A 25,862-nucleotide genomic window follows, 5' to 3' on the forward strand; every position below is an offset into this window, starting at 1 on the left:
GGAAAAGTTACTTAAGCTCTCTGCCTAGTTTCCCCAGCTGTAAAATGGAGATAATGATACTTACTAACCTAACTCCCAGGTTGTGAAGATTAATGTTTGTTTGTAAAGGACTTTGACCCAGGCAAACATATGTAGGCACCTAACTCCCACTGAAATCAAATGGGAATTAGGCATCTAAATACCTTTGAGGAGGATTTAGGCCTTTGAACATGGAAACACAAAAAGGGGAGCTGAAAGGGGGGGATAGACATGGGGAAGGGAGAAATGTGACCTGAATGCAGCCAGGTGGCCATGTCTGTTTTTCTATTCTGATGCCAAATATCCTGTTCACAAGGATGATATAATTATTCCGTATACAAATGGAATGTTAAATATAGTGATTTAAAAAAAAAACGCTAGCAAATATGCAACTTTAATTGAAGCTGAACCACAAAACAAAAGGTTTATACTGTCTTTTCTAAGTGGGAAGTATTTTCAACCCTGCCTCAAAATCTTTGTGGGCATGGGTAGGAAGAGAGGCATTTTGGGGCAGAAATAGATTGACAGAGCACTGATTTGACAGTAATAAATCCATGGTAATAAATTACACCATAGTTGGTAGTTTGCAAGAAGAAAGGTGGTAATTCAGCATTTTAAACATGTTCCTTTAAATTACAGGGTTCTTGCTCCATTAAGAGAAGAAATTGAATTTTTTATAGTATAAATTCTGTAATATTTTAAAATGCTATTTCTCTTTTTTCTTACTCATGAATCAGGTTTCTTTTTCCCTCCATCCACTTCATTTTTATTGCATGTCAATAGAATACATAAGAATGCAGCTCCACACATAGAAAATCTGTAGGAAGAGAGATGCCTGTTGGATAATCTTTTTGTGTTGGTAAATCCAACTGTGAGGAGACCTTGAAAATGGCAGCATGAATGTTTCCTATATAATTACCAAAATTAGATGACCTAAAAAGGTGTAACTCAATCTTAGATTCACATTCAAGTCCAAAAGGCTATCTATCTGAAACTATGCTGAGCTTCTTAAGGATCCCGGGGGAACAATAGCTTTTTCATGGTATTTATTCCTGGGAATTTCTTTTGATGGGTTTTATTTATGTTGGAGTATTATACAAACTATTGACTTTCATATTTATTGAAGAAACAGGAAAAAGACTTTTTACTGAGGAACACTCTGTTAAATAAAGCCCTTTTTCATAATGTTTCTATGCAAATCTAGCTTATGGTAAATTGGAGGTAAGAAGAATGTTTGTTGTCACAGATGTTTACTAAGTTTCATGCTATTCAAACTATGTGCTTAACTTAGATCAGGCAGCAAAAGGCAATTACTTAAGAGAAACTGACAACAGAAAGATTTGTTTTCTCAAATAATGATGCTAAGGACCCTCCACGTAATTTGGAAGTTACTATAGTACTGTACAGTATATTGAGAAATTAGAGATTCAGACCTAAGGGTATGTCTACACAAGAGCTGGAAAGTGTAATTCCTAGCTCATGTAGACATACTTGCACTTGCTCTGCTCAAGCTAGCATGCTAAAAATAGCAGCATGGCGGTGGTGGCATGGGTGTTAGCTTGGGCTAGCCATCCGAGTACGTACCTAGGACCTCAGACGGAGTTGTACTAGGGCAACTAACCTGAGCCACCACCTGTGCCACTGCAGCCACAGTGCTGTTTTTCGTGCATTAGCTCAAGCAGAGCAAGCACGTGTATGTCTACCCAACCTGAGAACTACCCATCCATCTGCTGTGTACACATATGCATAGATACTACAGCCATGAGTGCACTAGAAATGCACATAAATATCTTCCCATTGATATGCATCTGATATCATAGGGCCAAATGCTGGCCCCCAGCTTTCCTGCAGCATTGAGGCTGTCAAGGCTGTGTGACATAACATGGCATGACTTGGAGGCTGCTGTCTTCCATGGAGGCTGAAACAGTGCTCCATAGCATCCATAAAGCTAACCAAGCCCTTCTTCTGCCCACTTGTAGAGTCAATGACTGCACCTCACCCAGACGTTGACCACTGAGATTAGTGAAGGGCTCTGTATTCAGCAGGCTTCCCTTACTCTGTGTGGGGAAAGAAGGGGTGGATTTCTTTTGGACTATCAAGAAACAGGAAAGACAGAGCAGGGGTGGAATGCAGAACCTATTTAGGGCAAAGAAAACACCACTATTGCAATAAATAGGGAAGGAGACACCCACCCACACAGGGAGAAAGAGAGACCAGATCTGTGGAAAGCTCCAAAGGGGAACATAGAATTTATTTGTCAACATCTTCACTAGGTGTGTGGGTCAGGACTTGGTCCATCTGTATATCAATGGCTAATTGTTAATTGATAAGAGTTGTGTATGTGCACATCCAAAAGCAGAATTCGGCACACTAACAGTTATGGGAGCTCTGTGTGTGCGCGCTAAGGGGATATTATACATCCCTACATTACTCAGATGAAAACAAGCAGTTTTTTTCTTTGTCAGCAGATTAAGGTCTCTAAATAGAAACATAGAGGTTGGAGATGGAAAAGACCTCTTAGGTCACTCTATATGGCTATCAGTGCATGCTTGTTCCCTACAGTACTTTCTCCAATTTAGCTTTGTCTCAAGCAAATGTGGCTTCTAACAGTTCCCTTGGAAACTATTCTCCAGTCTAATTGATCTCACCTTTAGGTAGTTTTTCTTAATATGCAGCCTACATTTTAATTTTCTTAATTTCATCTCATTTCTCCATCATATACCTTGTGTTATCCTACACAATTCCTCTGCTCAGAAACTTGAAGATGTATCTCTCCATTTTGTTTCGCTAAGCCATACGCTTTTTGTACTCTTTATCTTTTTTGATGAAGAATAAGTATCTATTTTTCACTCAAAATCAACTGCATCACTTGACGCAGATGTAAAAAGCACCTACGTTTATCAGGGGCCAAGTTAGTGTGTCACTCTCCCTGTTTACTGTTGCTTTGCTTTGCCAAAAGTAAAAACATCTGTGTTTTACATTTGAAAGGAAACTCTTTGCCTTTGAGACAATCCGCAAGAAAACAAGGATTGTCTACAGTCCTCACACAGTTGCTAATTGCTGGCATCCTCATTTATAGCATCTCTGAAAATGAAGCTACTGATTTTTAGGTCATCTCATTAGGATGTAGGGAGGAACATCTATAATGCTTTTAAGTTAACCCTTCAGCATGTGACTAGTTTTTTTTATTTGTTGAAAAATTATGAAAGTATTCAAATTTTCAAAAAGCAGTAAACATTTGTTTTTAATTGTGATGTTTTGTATCAGTTTTTAGATCAGCTCTAAGAACTATGCTTTATAGCTTTAGAACTTATTCTGCAATATGAAAAAATAATAGACCCCAGATTTGCAGTGTTTATTCAAGCAAAACTCCCAGGACTGGGTCCATAGTGTTGTCCTTTTTGATTTTAGACAGCTGTCCATTGTGAACTGTCCAATCACGTGCATATTTTCAAAACCCGATCAGTGTTTCTTTCATTATAACATAGTTTGGGTTGTTTTTTTATGGACCAGTAACATTTTTTCAAACAGAAAGTAAGACTTGAAAAAAAGTTGGTTTCTAAGAATTAGCATTAAATCATTTGTAGGAAGGGTGATCACTTACCTGGTAGTACTGATTGATCAACAAATCATGTTGTGCCTACCATGATACTGAATATTGCTCTCCCTCTGATTTCAGCTACAATGTTCTCCAGTACTCACTCAAGTCGGAGTGGAACGGCTGCTGGGGGTGGTCCACCATCACATCCTGTCAGTCACCCTTCTCCAGGGCATAATGTACAGGGTAGTCCTTGCAACCCACCATCCCAGTTACCTCCTCTCTCAGCTGTAGACTCAGGCACTGAAAGGTAAGACTATCTTTATTCATTTTAAAAATGAGAAGCAACTGACTTTGAACATTACTAAGTTTAGTAGTAGTTTTATTGTTACTCTTGTTTGTTTAGAATGTTAACAGCGCAGCCGGATTATGATGATACTTTAACATATATTTTGTGTTCGTGCACAAACGTAGAGTAAGTGACCACAGTTCTAAGTAAATCCCAGAGCATATAGTTGTGCCTCTGGGATTTACTTAGCTACATTCACTGGTAGTTTTAGAGAGATTCTTACTTTTTTAAAATTTATTATTTGTACTACAATAGTGCCCAGAGGCTCCAACCAACATTGGAGTCCTGTTGTGTTAGGTGCTAACACATAGTAAGACACAGTCCCTGCCTAGAAGAGCTTACACTGTAAATAAACAAGACAAATAGTAGGAGGGGACACAAGGATGAAGTGACTTACCCAAGGTCACTCAGTAGATCAGTGACAGAACTATAATAGAACCCCAGGTCTCCAGACTACTAGTCAAGTCTCCTATCCACAAGTCCATTATATGAAAGCTATAAACTATAAGGAGGCTTGGAAGGATTAGATTTTTATTGGTTAATGTCAGTAAACATCAATTTCACTTTGCATACACAAACCAACAAAAATATATTTCCATCAATGATTATCAACATTTACAGAGAAGCAAAGCAAGCAAAATGTTGTGTGAGAACTTATTAGAGTTTGATTTAGGGATATTTACTTTGTGTTTTTCGACATTTGATGCTGATAATTTGCATCTTAATAGTTAGAAACCTTTAACTTTTGAATCTCAATGTCTACTGTCAACAATTATTGTCTGACCCCCAATAATTTCCTGCAACTGTAAAAATTTAAATAGATAAAATTTTAAAAATGCTTAAATCCTGTAATTTTTGCACAACCATGAAAAGTTAAATTGATAATCTAAAACCAGTGCTTTAAAGTAAACATTGCTATTATTGATTGAAATTACAAAAAAATAAAAAAAATTGAATTCTGCCAAGCTTATGAATCAGGATAGTGTCTCTCCAATTTAAAATCCCATTGAAGGAGAAAAGACAAGGTGGAGGAGAGATGGAGATTCTTTCTTAATAAGAATGAAAATGTTAATTATTGAGTTACTCTATGTAAGTGGCTTGGGAGCCATGACTATTAGAGCCTCACTAGCATTTATATTCTTGTGCTACTTGCCAACATGTTGAAGTGGGCAGGTTGTCAGTTTGATTATCGCTGACTGACTTGGCTTTCGAGAAGTGTAACGCACATGGGTTGAACTTCTATTGCATGTGTTTGTATTTGTTTTCAGCATGTTTAGTAGGAGGAATTTTTTTAATCATGAAAATTTGCAAGCTGAACTTGCAAGATGCTGCATGCCTCCAGTGAACTTATAAATGCCCCTCAAGCACAGGGAATTTTTAGAGTTCAGGTCACTTTGCACCTCTCAGGAACTGATCAGCACTTCGCAGGACTGGGACCCTGATTTGCATGTTATTTGACATTTGCAGCTTTGAAAACTCTAGTGTAAACTGAAGCTGCTTTCTCAACTGAAATAAGCTCATATTTTTGCAGGAAGCTGATATCTTCCGTATTGTGAGACTAGTGTGTGATGACTGGACTTGACTTCTAATTCAGTAGCAAAAGACTATGATTCATAGTCAGAAGTCATTCATTGCTGGTTAGGGACAAGATCTCCCATCTTTATGGTTTCTATTACTTCGGATATTTCAGTGATATAAAAGCAAATCCTCTGAGAGGGATCCAGTTTTCATCTTTAAATATTACCTAAATGATTATTGAACAGATATTGCATGCTGTTAATGGTTTCCACTTAGTATATTAAATCAGAATTCTGACTATACTGCATGATATCTAGGTAAATAGTTTTTCAGTAGAAACATAGTTCTGATATAAATTCAGTGGTACACATATTACACTCTAATTTTAATATAAATATTCTATTCTTACTATATATCTATGGAAATTTTTAAATATAGTTTTGCTGGTTTTACATAATTTTCAACACACTAAAATACACACTTCTATAGTTCACTAATGTATCACAAGGTGTTTAATTTTCTTGAGGAATAGAAATGTCAGTAATTAGAAAAGCATAAAAAGTCCAATATAAACCTAAAAAGAACTTTCCTAGATTTCAGTTGCTGATAAATGGACCTAATTCCCCCATGATGAAAACAGTACTACAGCTCTGCCTTTTATCTTGAAGATGGAGGAACTGGATGGCTTGGGGGATTGGGCTAAGGTGTCTTTCATGTCTAGGTTGCCACTTTGAGTTCAGATAGTTCAGTCATGGCTGAAAGGGGTTAGACCTCCCGCTCTATGGGGGTAGTATCAGTCCACTTCTAGTGGAGGTGCCTCATCACAAACACAATCATCATTACTGCAAATTGTTAGTATTCTTGTTAGGAGAAGGGCCAAGGAGTGAATGATATATAGATTCCTCTTCCCTGTAGAAGTGGGTTCCTATCGGTCGGAGTTGAGGGATATTGGCAAATGCTATTGGGATGTTGCCGCTGCCTTTTGTTGCTAGACCACTAGCAGGGTCAGTCCAGCATTTATTACAAGCATTAAAATCACTGTTTAAAAAACAAGTCTGGATCCTCTTATTAGCACATTTCTGAGAAGATTACTGTGGGGAGACCACTGTCGAAGCACTTTAATAGTGACATGTATAAATAGTTCCTACCTCATTGGGGCCCTGATCCTGTTTGTGGCCTCAGGACACTATGATGATACAGGCAATAATGAATAATAATGAAGTTCTGGTCTGATACACTCCTTCCTTACAAACCTTTTTTTTTTTTTTTTTTTTTTTTTTTTTTTTTTCACACTAACCATATACACATTTTCATAAACTGTTTCATTGTTACTCTCCATCTCTGTTTGGGGCTACTTTGGATTCAAGACTGAGTAAGTGCCAATAACTACATTAATGCAATGTTAAGAGGAAGCATTTAAATGCAGGAGAGTGAAGATTACCACAGCAGTGATAAGTTGGTCACAGGACAGCTATATATATTTAGGCAAATATTTAACAGGAGAAATAATACAAAACACTGCATATAGCCAAGACCCTGTGTATTCTGCCATCATGGAATTTTCCACAGAATTCACCCCTTGTTGCAGAATCTCCATTTCCATTTAAAAAAATTAAATGTCAAGCCTTCATGGTTGTGGTGATAACCTTGAAAATGTGAACTAAGTATAAACTTGTCTGAGTGTGCAAAGATCCTGAAATAATAGTTCTGAGAGGTATGAACTGCCTCAGCCATCTCAATCTGGGACCCACTGACTTAGACCTGGTCTAAACTTAAAATGTAGGTTGACATAACTATTGTATTCAGGGGTGTGAAAAACAGACACACCTGCGTGCTGCAGCTATGCTGACATAACTCCTGGTGTAGACGCAGCTAGGTCAATGGAAGAATGTTTTGGTCAACCTAGCTACCATCACTCAGGGAGGTGGAGTTCCCACAGCAATGGAAAAACCTCTTCCGTTGCTGTTATCTGCATCTACACTACAGGGTTATAATGGCATAGCTAGGCACTGTAGCCATTGTCGCACCCATAGTGTACCCATGGCCTTACTGATTATGCAAGCGTGGAATGTGTCATTTTCTCCAAGAGATCACAGAATTCTGCATACAAAATTAATTACTGAGCTGGAGCCAAGAGCCCAGCATTTTGTTTTGTCTCCCTGGCCTGCTGGGACCTGCCTGCAGCTGCCTCTTGCTCTGGACCTTTCAGCACAAGGGGAAGTTAATTGGACTACAGTGCATGCTCACATCACTGTTTTATAGAACACGGCAGGAGTGAGGAGGGGCTGGTGCAGAGTTTAGGGAGCCAGTGCTGGAGTCCAGGTTGCAGCCAGGGAGCAGGGGGAGGCAGAAGGGCAGGCTGGATAGCCAGGCTGCCTAGAGGCTTGGGGAGCTGAGATGATGAACTAGGGAAGCAGACCACAACCTCTGCCTTCCCTCTTCCATGGCACACATGAGGAAGGGGAAGGAGAATCTGTCCTGGACCACCTAGATAATGTTGTAACTGCTGAGGCCCTTGGAGCTGGGCATGTAGTGTACAAAGCAAAAAAATCCATCATGAACAAAGTATAGTTGAGAATAATCATTGGTGAATTGTACAGCCCACTATGAGTCATCGTCGTGTGTTTGGTTGCGGAAGGGATGAGAATGTAGGATATTTCACGGAGATACAATAAATTAATATTGCCACAGAATTTAGGAGTTCTTACCGCAGACTTTGTTGCCGTTGTGCCATGTAGTACATGAGGTGCTGCATATTCTAAGTGGGCAATGTGGCTCCACTAATGCAGTAGAACCTCAGTTACGAACACCTCGGGAATGGAGGTTGTTCGTAACTCTGAAATGTTCGTAACGCTGAACAAAATGTTATGATTCTTTCAAAAGTTTACAACTGAACACTGACTTAATGCAGCTTCGAAACTGTACTATGCAGAAGAAAAAATCAGCTTTTAACCATCTTAATTTGAATGAAACAGTTTCCTTACTTTGTCAAATCTTTTTTTTAAGCTTTCCTTTTATTTTTTTAGTAGTTCACATTTAACACAGTACTCTACTGTATTTGCGTTTTTGGGGGGTTTTTTGGGTCTCTGCTGCTCCCTGATTGCATACTTCCGGATCCAAATGAGGCGTCTGGTTGACTGGTCAATTCATAACTCTGGTGTTCGTAACTCTGAGGTTCTACAGTATTACCCTGAGAATCTTAACTACTGGGTTTTCTGCATTTTGAATGATTAACTTCTCAACCTTAATGTTGCATTAACATAGTTCTTGCTTTTAATATTCAATTACAAAAATGAAAATTTTAAAGGAAAAAAACCAGTTGCTGCTACCTAATTCCACACCCACCAGCAGAAATTTCTCTACCGCTATAACAGAACAAGGCTGTCGCTTGTTTTCCAGCTGCAGAAATACTCACATCCATCATCTCCCAAGGTGAAATGCCCCATTATAGGTAATGGTATGTCATTCAATGTAGAATCTACTGACCCATTCACATGCACACAAGTCTGTGTTGTTTCAACATTAAGCTCCCCTCCCACACATTCTTTTCTCCCCTGCCTGAGTGATGGTTTCCCTGGACAAGTGCACACCTCATCCTCCAAGGAGACTTCTCTTCGACCCTTACATTTGGGCAGCCGGCTCAGGATTCTAGGGAAGCCATAGTGACTCCCATTTCTTTCACTCCCATGGACAATAAGAAGGAGAAAACGTGGAGGAAGCAGACGTTCCTCTTCAACTTTCTCTCCCTTTGGACAATGGGAGGGAGGCTGTAGAGAAGCTGATGAAGCCCTGTGAACCTGAGCCTCGCAGTTGTGGGAAGAGGAATTGAAAAATAAAGCACACATCTTGTGCAAGTTTAGTTCCATGCCAAAACTCAAATCAACGAGATTGGTTTTGGTGCAGATTTTCATATCCAAACTCTCTAAAATTCAGGTGGTGGTAGCAAAGTTAGGATAAAACTGGAATCTCACATCTAATCTTTACCATAAAACTCATTTTTTCTAATTGTTTTGTTTTTATTTTTTTAATGCTCACCAAATTTGAAAAGATTTTGACTGTTTAATTAAGAGAGGGCATGATGAAGGTATACAAAATATTGTATGGTAGAGGGAAGGTAAATGCGGCCTACTATTCATCCCCTTTTGAATACAAGAACAAGGGAACATTCAATTAAATAAAAATAGCAGCAAACTTAAAAACAATAAAAATGAATACTTGTTTACACAATACATCATTAACTTGTGGAACCCACTGCCACAAGATCATTGTTGCCCAAATGCCCAGTTTAAAGGGATTAGCTGTATTTCAGATTATAATATCTGCAGTTACATTTTGCTTCTTAAGGAATATGTTTCTGGACATAAATGACCCAATAGCTGACTGGGTTTGGGAAGAAATTTCCCCTATGGGCAGGCTGTTCTGTAATTCTCCACTATGAGGGTTCTCTCATGTTCCTCTGAAGCTTCTGATACTAGCAACTGTCTGAGACAGGATGTTGAGCTAGATGGACCTGGTATAGCAATTCCTGTATTCCTAAAGCATGAGAAATTTTAGCTTGAAAGAAATTTTTTAGGCTGTTATTAATGGTTGAATAGAAGAATTTCGAATTGAAGTATTCAACTTTATTACTGCAGTGCTATAATAAGAGTGGGAGCAGTGCTTTTATTTGCTTATTTGAGTATGTGGTTATATTCTTTTTATGGCTTCGCTATAAAACAGCAAGTAATTCCCAGCCAGACCTCCAGAAGCAAGAGCCCCCAAGTGGTTCTAACCAAAGAGTCAAGGCAGCTAATGCTTACATATTACAAAGCTTCTTGTATGTGGTATGAAACAGGCTGGCTCTAAGAAAGATTCCACTTAAAGCACATAACAGTGTCATTCTGAAATCAGTACAGTAATTTCCTCCCATGGTTTGGACAGTTGGAGACTTGTCTGCTAAGAGGCTGTATCTTTTCCGCTAGTGAGGAAATGTCTGCCTGTTAACAATGACAGACTCTGAAGGGTGGAGGTGAGCAACTGATCAAACCTTGGGCCATGCCTTAGCCATGCTAGCAAAACCTGATATTTCTCTCTAGTCTGTTTCCATGCTTTGTCTCTTTTTTAGAGAGATTATCTGCCCTCACTTGCCCTTACCAACAGTTTAATTGTCTGATATCCCACAACGGATATCAGTAGTTACAGCCCTAGTTAAGGAGCTCTAGTTCAAGCTGTAGCAGCTTTTGCTTTTAGTCCTGGAGATCCCCAGTTCAATTCCCACTGTGTTGGTAAAGGTGGCAGCTATCATATCAGAGTAGCCACTGGCAGTAAGAAAAGGCTCTTCAACTGCTGATGAGGGGAATCAGTCAAGGGTGAATCTTCACTCGTGAGCCCCTAGAGTGACTACATTTTCAGTGACAAACTGAGACACCAGTCCTGGTGGCAGGAGTAGAAGTGTGCCATTGACTATTCTGTGCACATCTCCTCATATGAAGATAGGTTGGTCTTAGCAACAATGCCTCCTACTTCTTAACCAAGCAACCGTCTCCTTTCTATATGTGGAAAAGACTACAGCTGCCAGCTTTTGGGAAGGAAAAATGTAGAAACACTTGCCTGCTGTTACAGTTAAGCAAAAAGTCAAATAATTTGCACATAACCATAAACTGCAGCTTTTTTTAAAAAAAAAAATAATGCATGGTTTTAGTGTTGGTGAAGGCATGAGCTTGACAATGCTGCTGAATGAAGTCTTCTGTTTAACTACAAATAAAGCATGCATCAGGGCAGGCTTCTCATGCACTGGCATGCTTCACACCTGATATGAGGGGAAGGGGATTTCCTTTACATGTAGCAGGGCTAGTTCAATCTCCATAGCCCATGCAGTTTGTGGCCTTTCTGCTGAGTAAGTGTAAAGTGTGTGAGAGAGTTTGTGATGTTGGAGCTGGAACTGAGACCCATCTGAGTTCCCTTGTGGCCTCTGTCCCCTTCCCCTCACAAGGGCTCAGGTGAACAGGCTGGGAAGGAGACACTTCTCCCAGCCCCTCTCACTCATGGGGTAGTGGAGGCAGCTTTCCTAGTGGCTTGGCAACTGCCTGCCACAGTGTTGCCAGTTCTCCTGATTTTTTTCATGAGTCATGGGATTTCAGCCAGGGCTGGAACCAGTCTGGTCATATCACAAGAAGCACCAGCCCCAATTTCAGACCTGCATGCGGGTGAGGAGGAAAAGCCTTCCAGCTGGCTGCCTTCCCCACTGCCCCACCTCCTGGGGAAGAGCAGCCAATCGGAGCTGCTGCAGGAGGCAGGCAGAGCTTTTTCCCACTCCCCTCAGGAGCCGACACCATCCTCACAGGAGGGGAGGGGGAAAGAAGGAGCACCAAAAAGCCCAGCAGCTCAGGCCTCCATCCCTCCTTTCCTATGAGCAACAGGGACAGTTCCCCTGCTGCTCCCTCTTCCACACTCCCTCCCTGTAACACCCTGCCTGGGAAGGGACAGAGGATAGAATGAAGAGCCACTGGAGGCTGGAGCCACTCCCCCCCCCCCCAGCATAAAAGTGGGAGAGGGGACCCTGCTGCAGCTGCCCAGGTCTGGGAAAGGGGGTGAAGAGCCCCAGGAGGAATGCGGTTGAGGCTGGAAGGGGCAGAACTGATGTGGAGGCAGAATTAATTGGTTGGCGGGGGCGGGGGGGAAGAACAGATGTAGGGGTCAAGGTTCCAGCAGCAGGGGCCAAAAATCACCTCAATAAATCTGGGCGTGTTGGCAACACTAAGTGTCTCACACATGCATTGGGTGTGGGTGGGGCAGTTCGGAAATCAAAAGACAGGCCCAAAACACTATATAATCTTTTTTTTTTTTAAATCATTGTTTTGGGGGATCTGACTCATGGCTTTTGATCCTTTGTGATTGGGAGTATTGCAGCCAGATCAACACCATTTCTGCTGTCACAAATCAGGGAGCCTCCCTCAATTGCTCAATGGCCACTTGAGCCTGCCCCAGCCCTGTATGCACACAGCAGGGCCCTGAAACTTTGCAGGACTCCTGCCACTCAGAATTGGGACAGTCCCTGTATTATGGGAGTGCACCATGAAAATCAGGATGGGTGACAAGGACTCATGCAGAAAATGGGCTTAATTGGAAACCTTATCAGGAAAAGGTGTCAATAAGTGATGGGCCTGGTGGGATAATCTACCTAGGTGTTTATACCAGGCTCATCGCTGTGGTATTTGCAGCTATAAGCGCACATATGCATATACATTCTGTTGACAATTTCACCAGCTCAGCTGACTGACAGTTCCTTCAGGTGGCCAGAGTCTGCCTGTGGTGCACACAAAAATTGGGACAAAATCCTGGGACTTTTTGTATAACTGACATTGGGACAGGCCTTGGAAACTGGGTCAATCCTGGGTTTCAGGAACACATGCTTGCCTCACTTTCAGGGAGAGAAACCTATTCTAAGGGTCTTCTCTCCCCAGTGCTATAGAAAAGGTACTGCTGGGGAATTTGTCTCTTCATTCCTGGAGGTTACAAGAAAGAGGGTTTGTCCTACAGTGATGCAAATGCAGCCTGCTAGGCCAGCCAAGTTGGAATAGCTAGCAGAACAAATCAATGTTTCTGTAGTAGCTCAGTGATGCTGCCAGTGGAGCTGGTGACAGTAGCGGGCACGGAGGTAAGGAAAACAGCCACATTTGGATGACAGACATTTGTGTGCTCAGTGGAAAATCTAGTTTTGATTTGCCCATCTTCTGGGGGTGAGGAGTGTTGTGTCACAGCTGCAAAATTTTGCTATTTTTGTCTTTGTAAAACCTTAGGCAAAACATGTATATTCGTGACATTGTTAGAAAAACATTGAGTTTCACGTAATTCTGTTTTGCAACAAATCACATTGTTCTTTAAACATGTTTTTAAACAAAAGTTTTTTTGTGTCACAGATCTGGTAGACACCTGGAATTCTGGTGCACTTCACTGGGGTATAGTAGACTGTGAACTAACAGGACTTTTTACTAGTCCACAATGGCAAAATGTGGAGAGTTGGTGAAAGCCAGAATGTAAGGCGTCATGGGAATTTTAATTTTTATATGAGAACTGCCTTGGAACTTTGCCCAAAACTTCCTAGCTTTGACTAGAAATACTAACATATGTAGAGAAAGTCTGTTCCTGATTATTTTTTACTGAGCACAGTCAGTGTACTGAGCACTACACAGAGCATTGAGGTAGACAACAGCCTGCCCCATGCAGCTTACATTTTTTCCCCAACACAGTCAAAAAGAAGGAAGTTCAGGAAATCTAATAAGAGCCTGATCTTATGACCATACCAGCTCAAAGACATTTTGTTATGTTCAGAAAAGTATTGTAAATATCGGTTGTACAGCTGAATCTTCAGTCTTTATAGAGTTTTCCCCATTGCTGTTGCACATCCAGTGTGTCAGTTACTGGGTCACTTATGCTCAGAGTAAACAAAGATGATTGGCTGTGCCAGGGCCAGCTCCAGGGTTTTGGCTGCCCCAAGCAGCCCAAAAAAAAAAAAAGCCGCGATCGCGTTCTGCGGCGGCAATTCGGCGGGAGGTCCTTCGCTCCGAGCGGGAGTGAGGGACCATCCGCCGAATTGCCGCCGAATAGCTGGACGTGCCGCTCCTCTCTGGAGCGGCCGCCCCAAGCATCTGCTTGCCAAGCTGGTGCCTGGAGCCAGCCCTGGGCTGTGCACAAGCTAGGTACACACCTCCTAAATGTTATTGCTATGTTGAGAAAAGTAGGCAGTCAAGATAAAGTGACTTCCAACATAGACTCTATCTTCAGTAGTTGTCCCTGGTAACATGACATGTCATACTTTCACATGGATAATCATTGTTGAACCATTTTTTTCCTCCAATTTAATAGTTCCAAATAGGCATGCTTGCCTTCCCTTTCAACTAATTTGTTTTAACAAAAATACTTTTTTGTGGCCACACAATGGAAGTGTTTCCTAGTGGCTAGAGCACTGATTGGCCGCTGGCCTGCTGGATGACCTCGGGCAAGTCACCTCACTATTTTGTGCCTCAGTTTCCCCATCTTTGAAATAGGGGTACTGATGCTTACCCCCTTTGTAAAGCACTTTGAGATTTACTGATGAAACATGATATATAAAAGCTAGATATTATTACTGTTATTATTTTACAGGAACTTATTCTTGATTTGTCATCTCTTTTAATCCCCCACAAGACTTCCATAGTGCAGAATAAGTGGAATTGCGTATTTCAAACAGTAAACTCTTCTTGAGGGAAGCTAATTGTTGGGCAGGGTGAAAGGCAGAAGTTTAAGAGCTGGTTAGAATTAATTATCGTTTTCTTGGCCTTGAAGATCCATTTTTATCTCCCAGCTCTGAACTAACACCAGAAGAGAAGAGTTAGGAAAAATAATAGGGAGTGAGAAGTGGTAGCACCAGGATCAGTAAGTAGCTAGCATTACTCCTTGGTCTGAATAGTTAGCCAATATTCAGAGCCTTGTTGGGTTGTTTCCATTAGGAGAAATATTGATTATGAGTCAGGTTATTCTTTGGTGCAGTCCTGTTTATTTACAAAGTACACAAAGTCCTGGTTCCCTGAACACAGTAGAAACAAACAGCAGGCAGTGTTCTTGCTCACAATTTCCAAGCCTGCCTTTCCAGCCAGTCCTGTGCCTCAGGGAGCAGGGCCACGCTCACCACTGCTTCCAGGGCCGGCTCCAGCATTTCTGCCGCCCCAAGCAAAAAAAAAAAAAATGCCGAGATCGCGATCGGCGGCCGCAATTGGAAAAAAAAAAAAAAAAAGCCGCGATCGGCGGCAGCAGTTCAGCAGCAGGTCCTTCACTCCTAGAGGGAGTGAGGGACCTACCGCCCCCGAATTGCCGCAGGTGCCGCCCCTCTCCCTTGGCCGCCCCAAGCACCTGCTTGTTAAGCTGGTGCCTGGAGCCGGCCCTGACTACTTCTGTGGCTTTTTGCTGCTTTTCTCTTTCTTTTTCGTTGCTTTCAGCTCTCTGCAACGAATCAAAGACCCAGCCTCTGTGTTTGCAATCAGTCCCCAGGAAAAAAACAGCCAGCAGGGTTTTAGTGTCTGGTCAGCCTTCCATATGGCTAGTGCCTGGGACAGTGGCTTCCATTGTCTCCAGAAAAAAGAACAGGAGTACTTGTGGCACCTTAGAGACTATAAATTTGTTAGTCTCTAAGGTGCCACAAGTACTCCTGTTCTTTTTACGGATACAGACTAACACGGCTGCTACTCTGAAACATTGTCTCCAGGTATCTTAGTCCATTAAAGGAGCTTAATTGCTTCTGCTGTTTAGCCTGAATGAAGGGTGGGTAGCACGCTCATCAGTTTTAACCAGATCAGTGGTAGTCTAGAGATCACAGACATGCCAATGGCAACCATTAACACCTTCCAGCCTAATAATATTTGAAGTCTGTTCTGGCATCCATTTGCCCTGAATCCGTGCAATTTTTGTGCACGCTTGAGTGGATACAGTTGACTCTCTTGGACTACAAACTGTGTAAAAGTGCACAACTATTATTTGCTTTGTTCCCTTTTCTGGTTGAAACAAGGGGAATGCCTGTGACCTTATTTGAATGCATACACAATCCGATGCTTGTCAGTGCATCGCCACTAGCTCAGAGATTAATTGGTCTGAAACCAGTTCACTGCTATGTAGACGATTCACACAGAGAAAACAGAACCAGAAGGAGAAGAGGGATTCATGGAAGTGAGTTCAGTAGACATGACAACTCCAAGAATATCAGGTAGTGAAGGTGAGGCAAACTCAGTGAGAGATTTCAGTTTAAGCACAATGTTGAATATTACTAGGCTAGTCATGTATTTCCATGTCCCCATTGAGACTGGCAGTGTGAAATCAAATAAAGGAATGCTAGCCAAAAAGAACACTAGCCAGGATAATTCTGAGGTGACAACTCTTTGAAAGTCTTTCGAATACTTCTATGAAGAACTGGAGCACCATCAAAAAACCTTTAAGAGGTCAGGTTTACCCCGAATGGGAATTTTCTTTTTGCTTTGTTTCTAACCAGCTTGAATAAGGACAGTCAATTGATACCGCAGTCATAATACTGACATCGGGTTCTGTGTAGGGAATCCAGCAGCCTGGATTAACAATAGAAGTTCTGTCATGTGTGGAATTGCAGGAATGAGGATTTTCCCCTCCAAATCACTTCTTAGAGTCTGTGATGCACAAACAGTTTAGCAACAGTCAATTCTGTGGCCAAGAATCTCAAACCACTTGTCCAAATTCTTTTCCCAAACATATAAAAACTTCCCCCTCATCACCACCACCTCCAAATAATCATTTTCAGTGTGCTGGGTCGGGTCCTGCATGTCACTTAGCAAAAAACTACTAATACCAAACATGGTTTCTTGGTGATAGTGGTAGTGGTTTGTTTTTTTGTATTGATGCTTGCTAGCCGTTTGCTCATACTGTACTCTTAATTTACATTATGTCCAGGTCCAGCCAACACTTACCATGACATTTATTACATTTAGTGGTGATCCATATTGACTAATTAGAAATCATCTATGCATGTCACATTGTATAAATTAATCTGGTCATTTAAGCTTTGATAACGTAATCATCTTGTTTCCCCCTATCAAATCTTGAAACCATTTCAAATCTAATCATTCATTTACAGGACACCTTTCCTAGCTCCCACTGAGGAATGGCATACTGCGTAATGGCTCCTAGAACATACTAGTTCTAGTTTTGAAGACCCCAGAAAGCATGGAGGAAGGCAGCTCTCTACAAATTTGGCTATTCCTGTTTGCATGGGCTGCAGGGCATGGCCACAGTTCAGGATGGCAGTTTCCTAGCAGTTACAAGCTGATCCTGATTGTTTTAGAAACAAAATTAAATTTGCAGTTCCCCCAGTAACACACTGTGATTTATTCGGGGACAAATCTGGATTGAAACAAGTCCAAGTTTCTCTTTTGTGAAGCAGAAGGGAAGTATATGTAGATACTATAGTCACCCATATGAGTAAGCCAGGAATGCATGAAGTGATTCATAAATCATTATAAAGACTACTAAAGTCTACTAAAAAGGATCCCTGTCTAGCTATACAAAGTGGTGTATTATCTTTGGAAGGTTTTTTAGATGTTAAATCAAATGTGAAATCTTTAAAACGGTGCTTTTCATTTTAAGTCTTTGAAAAGGATTTTTTTCCCTGTTGTTGGCTGGCGGTTAAAGCCATTTTTCATTGATTAGTTTTCACAAATGAATTTTGAAAACACAGAGGATGATATCCCACGATTCTTTAAATAATAATGTAAAAAAAGACCAGTCTGTGCATTGTTGTTGATCTCTGGCAGCAAATCAATAATCTTTCTATGTGAGTGCTATCCAGAAAACTAACCCCAGTCTTTCCTCTTTCTTGGGAAACCTGTAATCCTGCAGTTGTAGCACTTTTTAAAAGCCCTCTTATATTTTCTTTCATAAACACTTACTGTATATTTCTTCTTTTGTTAGCCTCAATTGTTACTGCAAAACACACATACCTCGTCCCCACATTCCTTTGCATGTATTTTAAATATATAGTGCAGAAGTTACCTGCAGCAGCAAAAATATGTGACATGTTATAGACTGAGTTACTTAGTAAGGACTTCATGATTTATCCCATTACTGGTCGTATTTCTATAGTTTCTCCTGTACAGACACATCTTTTTAGTAATAAATTTGAGTTTGTATGTAAATATAGAATCAATACAGAGACAAACTAAACTGTAACTAGTAAGAAACAAAAGGGCTACTCAATGAAAGCAAATAGAACAAGCAGTAAAGCATACAAGGTTCACTATGAAATTTGCTATAATGTTAACATGAGCTATGGATCTGCCAAAAAATAGTAAATGGGTTCCATATAAGGTCCAAGTCATGTAGAAGATGTTTGACAGAAATCTCTGTTAAATCAGAAGAACTCAGGTGTTTTGGATTTCAATATGCTTGCTCATGTGATGACTTTATGCAGGAGTATTCTGTGGTAATATTACTATAATTATAGCTCCTACTGTATTATTTGTGAGACTATAGCCTCCTTCCATTGTTGCCTAGAAAACACTATTTGTTGCTGGGTAGGCAACATGGATTAAGCATGGTCATGTGAATCAAGGAAGCCAAGCCTTGTAACCTCTCTACACCTTGGCTTCCCATCTTCAATGGGAATATTACTTACCTACTTTGTAAAGAGTTTTGACATGTACAATTCAAAGGAGTAGTTGTTATTATTTCTAATGTGGCTTTAAACCCTTCCATGAAGCCCATAAATACATCCAGGTAAATAACCCATCCCCTTATTGTAGCAGAAGTAATAATATGTTTTAGGCCCTATCTTCTGAAGTGTTGCACTCCTTTTCCCAACTGAATCAAAGCATTAGCTCAGGAAATGCCCACGGTTTGGGAGTTCATAAATTGGATCCAGATCCAAATTTTGATAAGCTCAGGCTCATCTCCACTTGAAATCATTTAACACTGCAAGATCTTTATGAAAACTAACGTCTATTTTATATTGGTTTAAGATAATTTATTTCAAAATACTTGAATATAAAGTGGAAAAATTTCCAAGAGCTGTTAAAGCATTATATGCAACAGAAAACAATACTTAATAAAAGGACTTGGGACTGATCCTATACTGCCTCTGCCCAGCATTTCTTCTTTTAGGCAATGCCCCACCACCCATCAACCAGTTTCTGTGCCCCTTAGAAGCACCGGAATTGACTGATTGCAGCCCTTCTAAAAAGGAAAGACTGCCATTTGTCAACTGGTATCCCATTGCCTCCCCACAATACAGTCCTGCAATTTAGCAGTGGCCCTGATGTCAGGTACCCCATCTATCTATGTGACCCTCATCACTGGACTGTCTGAGCCTCTCCCCTGGAAGTTAAGAGGAGTTTGCCTGGTAGAAGCTTCAGACTGGGTTTTCATTGTTGTTGATCAGGTGTAGTTTATCCATCTAATCTGAGAAACTGGAACACGACTCTTGTGAGTGTTTAGGACTGCACTCTATTCTTTTAGAAATCTGTATCAGTGCCCATTGTTAAAGCACTTTGGTGATTTAAATAATTAAAAACGTTTTTTTGCTCTTATTTTTTGTAGGCTTCATACTTCAATCTGTTTCATGATTTTCAGGTTTGCAGCTCCTGCTCCATCTCCCCACCATATCAGCCCCAGGAGAATTCCAGTTCCCCCTCCCATGATGCAGAGACGGACACCCCAGACTCCCCATCTCCTGCAGACTGCGGGAACACATCTGAAGACGTACCAGCCAATAACAAACCCCTCTTTTCAACCAAACAGCATCCACATCCAAGGTAAGAAAGTCATCTTGAATTTAGAAGCTGTTTTAATGTCGCTGTTTACTCATTAAACTTCCAAAAGGAGGAGAATGAAAGATTTTGAGAACTAGCACTGGGATTTTCAGAGGAGTGTTAAGGGGTGAGGCACCCAGTTCCCTTTGAAAATCAATAGGAAGTAGGTATTTAACTGCCTTAAGCTCCTTTAAGATTCTCAGCCTACATTTTCAGAATTCATCATCCTAAGTGAGGGGCTATGGGTTTCTGTGTGGAATTATTTTCAGAGCTGTAAATGAAGGACGGCTGAAAATAATTCTGTGTTGTGCATACCCAGTTTTATGCCCCTGATTGTCTCCCAGCTGCACACCCAACCTGTCATCAGGTTTTCAAGAAATCAGACATTTTTTCTCCCTTGCAGTTGTGGAGTGATGAAGGCCATCTTGCTCATTAACATACATGTTCTTTCAAGTTTGTGTTCTCATTTGCACTATGTTAACAGCTTCTTTCTCCCTCTTTGTTCAAACATAAGCCTTTGTAGCCAAGAAGAAAATTAACAGCAGCTGAAAATAAATTTTTACTGATGTTGAGTCAGAATGGTAATTACCTTAACATGTTGAAAATATGTTGACATGGACAGCTCTATTTCCTCTAAGTTAAACATGCAATTTCTCATTTTTGCATGCACAAATTGGGAGCATGTTTTTTTTAAATATCACACTAAATGTTCTGTGGTCTGTCATTGCTAGAGCTGATCAAATGATTTAGAACAATATTTGCAAACATCTGTTCAGAACATCCATACGATTCACCCACTTTCATGGCCTTTGTCATTCATGAGCATTCATGCTTTCTTCACCTGACTGTTTAGCAAATGGCCTGCATGTGCACATGAACAAAGACTTTTGTTTGAACAGGAGTATTTGCAATCTCCTGACCATTACTCTCCAAGAGCAGAGCCTTGTTGCTTGCCAAGAAGGTGGTCAGACTCTGGATTAGCCTGATCTACTCTGGAATCTCATTTCACAGACAGACTTCTTTTAACTGTAAATACTGTCTCCAGCTTCATTCTGGGCTTTGAAAGCTGCACTGTGGCAGTTTCTAAGTGGAGATGAAGTCACTGATGCAGCTGGGGCCTGGACAGCTGATCTTTTTGAAGATCAGAACTAAGGTTTTAAACTAACAAGGCAATCTGGGAGCCAGTGCTCACTCTAGTGTTCATATCAGCCCATCCTGTTGAGGAGGTGGGCTGCCATATTCTGCATATAGAGCCTCTGCAATACTTTCATATCTGGTGCCAGATACAATAAGTTAAAATAATCCAGTCTGGAGGAAATGACTGCCCGGATCATCGTGAGAGAGTCAAGGTGGGTGAAGTAATATCTTTTATTGAATCAGCTTCTGAAATTGGTCCAATAATAGATATTACCTCACCCACCTTGTCTCTCTAATATCCTGGGATTGTCACAGCTACAACAACACTGCATGGATCATCATCAACATCCTTATCAGGGAGGAGAAGGTGAGGAAGAAACTGCCTTTTTATAGGCTGTACAGCGCCTTGCACAATGGGGCCCAGTTCCTCGATCAGGATATCTTGGCACTATCATCACAATAGAAATAACAAAATCTTCCTAGCAAGCTGCAGAAGGAACAAGGGGCAACGGCTGCTGCTTCTACTTCTTCCTTTTTTTTTTAAATTTTATTTGCCACTGATGGCACCTGATTGTCTAGGCTTGGTGATGACTCAGACAAGACCCCAAGGCGTTTTACTGATTTGAAGGATGGATGCCTTCAGTGAAAAGGAAAGACAAAGTCCAGTCTAGTTCTTTGAAGCATTTACCCTTTCTGACCAGCATCACCGTGATCTTATATGGGTTCAATCTGAGCCGGCTTTCTCTTCACCCAGGAGCTAATCTCTTGTAGACATTGTGACATAATTGTAATGGTACTGGTTACATTTGTGGAATATGAGGTATACAACTGGATGTCATCAGCTTATTGTTGGGTGTTCTTCATTAGCTAATAAGCTTGTCCACTTATGGCTTATCCAGTACAAAAGCATTGTTATAAGAGAAATGGACTAGTTATTCCACTAGATACCCAGGTATGCCAAAGCAGCTGTCATAAATTCATTGAGTTTAAGGCCAGAAGGAATAAATAGATCATCTAGTCTGACTCTCAGTGGACTTGGAGTGGCTTTACTCCACTTTTCTAACTCAGGGGTGGTCAAACTTTTTGGCCTGAGGGCCACATTTGGGTATGGAAATTGAATGGCGGGCCATGAATGCTCACAAAATTGGGGTTGGGGCTGGGACTGAGGGGTTTGGAGGGCGGTAGGGGGCTCAGGGCTGGGGCAGGGAATTGGGCACAGGGGGAGGCTCAGGGGTACAGGCTCCGGGCGGCACTTACCTCAAGCGGCTCCCGGAAGCAGCGGCATGTCCCCTCTCCAGCTTCTATGTGGAGGTGCGGCCAGGCGGCTCTGTGCGCTGCTCTGTCCGCAGGCACCGCCCCTGCAGCTCCCATTGGCCGCGGTTCCTGGCCAATGGGAGCTGCAGGGACGGCGCTTGGGGCGAGGGCAGCATGCAGAGCAGAGCCCCTGCCTGCCCCTACATGTAGGAGCTGGAGGGGGGCCATGCCGCTGCTTCCAGGAGCTGTGCGGAGTGGCCCCCAACCCTGCTCCCCAGCAGGAGCTCAAGGGCCGGATTAAAATGGCTGGTGGGCCAGATATGGCCCATGGGCTGTAGTTTGCCCACCCCTGTTCTAACTCCTCCAGTCCCCAAGACTCTGGAAGCTTCCAGGGGCTAACAAGGCTGTCACTAAAATAACTGTCATTAGTGGATAATGGTCTCCAAGAGGCCCTGCTTCTGACAAACTCCCAGCCCATCCTGGAATACCCCTTATGGCTTGAGTGGCCTGAAACCAGCTCAGCATTTTCTGTGGTAGGGAAATCCTCAGCAGCTGCCTTATAGCATCGAATCCTCATTGTGCCTCTCCAGCAGCACAAAGAGCATTTAAGAGAGACCAGAGACCTAGTCCATTACGTGCATTGTTTATTAGAGATGGGCCTGAGCCAAAAATCCCAGTTTTGAAACATCCAGCATATGGAGGAACTTTGGGTTTGTGGGTTTGAATCCAACTCAGGATCCACACTGTGCAGCTTTCTTCTTTCTCTCACTCTCTTTCTCATGGGCTGGACCAAACCCCATGATCGAGACACCCCCAAGCTTTGGGGGCCAGGACATGTTTCCAGATCTTTTTCAGACCCACCTCTGTTATTTACTTTATACTTTTGGCCTTGCTCAGTAAAGTTTGTGTTTGTTGGAAATTTTAATTTGTCAGTGGGTTTCATATAGGAATCAATAGCAACTCATATTTGAGGCAGTGCTGAGCCTTGCACTTAATTAAAGCAGGTATCAATGAGATGTGGGTGTGATTTCATCAGCTATATATTCAAGAGAAACTGTAAGTTACAGTAACAATGTTACAAATGTAAATTATGTTTTTATTTCACATGTTAAGTAACTTTTTGTTATTATACAGTCTGTCTTTTAGCATGGGGTGCTGTTAGCTGGGTACTCCCTCTCACTTCAGCAAGAGTTATACACAGTTATATCACACTCCCTGCACTACACTGAAAGCTTTATCCTGTAAGTCTGATCTACTGGACTAAACTCTCCCTTTGGCATTTCAAAAAAAAAAATTTTTTTTTCAAGAGTTCACAGCTAAGTTTCCCTGTAGCAACGCAAGGATTTCAATCTTCCTAAGTCACGTCATTATAATGTATTAGAAGAATACCATGGAGCTACTTCATCAGCCTGGGCTATTTCGTATATATCAGGTGGCTGTGGGAAGCTCTGTTAGCCTCGGCCTTCTGCAGTTCATAACCTGCCTTTTCATGATTTAGAGGGCGGTAACTATAGCCACTGAACTTTCAGCTCAATCTGCTACCAAACAATGGTTACATTTTTCTGTCTTAATATGTAGTCTTAAACTTGTCAGCGCAGTTTAAATTGGCTGTACCAAGGAAGAAAGGACTTCATTGCCAACAAGCCTCTTGAACAAAACAAGTTGTAAATGGTTTCCCTTGCTGAAAACTTGAACATCTTACAAACTCATGGAAATCTGAGTGCTAACTCTTAAAAAAGAAATGATGTGGCAGGTCCAAGATTGACTCGTCTTATATACTCTGTCAGCTACTTGCCTTGTGGTATTGCTGTTTCTTAGAAGAACATTGGCAGCTGTTGAGATCTCATGCCTTGTTTCTGGGGATATCCAACATCAGAACACTACAGAGCTTTTCCTTAAAGAATATTGTTTGAGGGAGTAAATATTCCCTTTCCTTCCACAGGAAAGATAGTCATATCTGAAGACTTTCTCTTGTGAAATAAAAAATATGTAGAATTGCTTGCTGCATGTGGGTTTGGAAGTGCCTACATGGCGTTTAGGCAATGTATTGAGCTGTGCACATGAAGCATAATGATTGTGAAGCAGAAATTATTTGTATACTATTGATAGCACCGAGAGACCCCACAACTAGGTCAGGGCTCCATTGTGCTAGGTGCTGTAAAGATAGTCCTGACACCGGAGAACCTACAGTTATAGGCCCTGATCCTGTGGCTAGATCTGCTCTGTGAATCCCTGTTCCCGTATGGAGCCCTCTTGAAGTCAATGGGGCTATTGTAGACAAAGGATATGTCTACACGGCAACTAGACACCCACAGTCGGCCCATGATAGCCAATTCGGGCTCCAGGGCTTGGGCTGTGGGGCTGTCTCATTGCTGTGTAGACTTCCGGGCTCAGGCTGGACCCCAAGCTCTAGGACCCTGTGGGGTGGGAGGGTCCCAGAGCTTGGTCTCTAGCCTGAGCCTGGAAGTCTACACAGGAATGAAATAGCCCCATAGCCTGAGCCTGAGTCAGCTGTGGGGTTTTTCTTTGCTGGGTAGACATACCCAGAAAGTTCCATTAGCCCGGGTGCAGTTGCAGGACTGGGGCCTTAGTTTAAGACCAGACATAATAGATTAAAGAAACTAACAAATGAGGTGGGGGCAACGAGGGACAGGAGCTAGCCATAATGAAAAGCCATGTCTTTGTAGTAAAAGGATCTTGTTGTGCTTACAATATCCAGTTAGGCAAAGTCCACTGGGGAGTAGAGCTGTCTAACGCCGTACAATGATATTTGCTGCTGCTGCTATCATTTTGGTCATTTCTGCAATAACAATCTGGTTACACTTCAAGTCTGGACCATACTTGTTACCTATTTGTGGTTTATGGTAGTAGCTAGAGCTGGCTGAATAATGAAAGAAGAAAATGACTTGTGATTATCATTCAGTGGAGAAAATTGCCAAAAGTGGAACAACGGGCTTGTCTACACAGTGTGGCAGTGTGCAGCAGTGGTGTCTGAATTGTTTCGTGCTAACGTGTTGTGCATTAACTGATCTGTGTAGATCCTGCTGGCACGCACTAAACATTCCCTATTGCATGTCAATGTAGTACTGTTTGAAATGGGACTAAGTTAGTGCTCACTAGGAAACTTTTAGTGCAAGCCAGCAGGTTCTATGTGGGCCAGTTAGTGTGTGACACATTGATGCACATTGGAATTCACCTTCCACTGATGCATACTACCGCACCATGTAGACAAGCCCAAATATTGCCTGCCATGAATTATTCAGTCAGCTACCAAAGTAACAATTATGCATTCTTTATTTGTCTTGGGAACCATCAGATTTTTAAAGAAAATAAACTTAGTTGCTACAAAAGTAATTCAAATTGTTAACTTCATAAAGCAACCACCTTAAAACGTCTGTCATTCCACAACTAGGAGGCCTTCTGGCAATACAGGATGTGACCCATTTCTCTTTTTTTTAAATAGCGTAAACATCACTAAATTATCATTTCACTCTAGTTTGATAGCCTGCATGGTCTAATGGAAATAGTAGAAATATGCACCAAGAAACACCATTTTATAGCACCACAAGATGAGGTGCATGTTTCCTTTGAGGATGAGGATTGATAGGTCAGATATAGAGTGATAGCATTGTGAAAAGTGTTCATCCAGCACTCCCAAATCAACTCACACAGGAAAATGATAAAAAACAAAAACATCACATCACCTGTGGGTGAACATGTTTCACAAAGCGATCACTCTATATCTGACCTATACATTTTCCAGACCTGA

General features: G+C 41.6%; 1 protein-coding gene across 1 annotated transcript in view; it reads left to right on the plus strand.

The window, feature by feature from the left end:
• GLIS3 (GLIS family zinc finger 3) overlaps positions 1–25,862 on the plus strand; it is a 175,892-nt gene that overhangs the window by 142,320 nt on the left and 7,710 nt on the right. The window contains exons 6-7 of the mRNA XM_065406703.1: positions 3,698–3,866; positions 19,524–19,705. Coding sequence (XP_065262775.1) covers positions 3,698–3,866; positions 19,524–19,705 — 351 coding nt within the window. The remainder of the gene's footprint in view (positions 1–3,697; positions 3,867–19,523; positions 19,706–25,862) is intronic.

Source organism: Emys orbicularis, chromosome 6 (genome assembly GCF_028017835.1).
Source record: "Emys orbicularis isolate rEmyOrb1 chromosome 6, rEmyOrb1.hap1, whole genome shotgun sequence".
Lineage (NCBI taxonomy): Eukaryota > Metazoa > Chordata > Testudines > Emydidae > Emys > Emys orbicularis.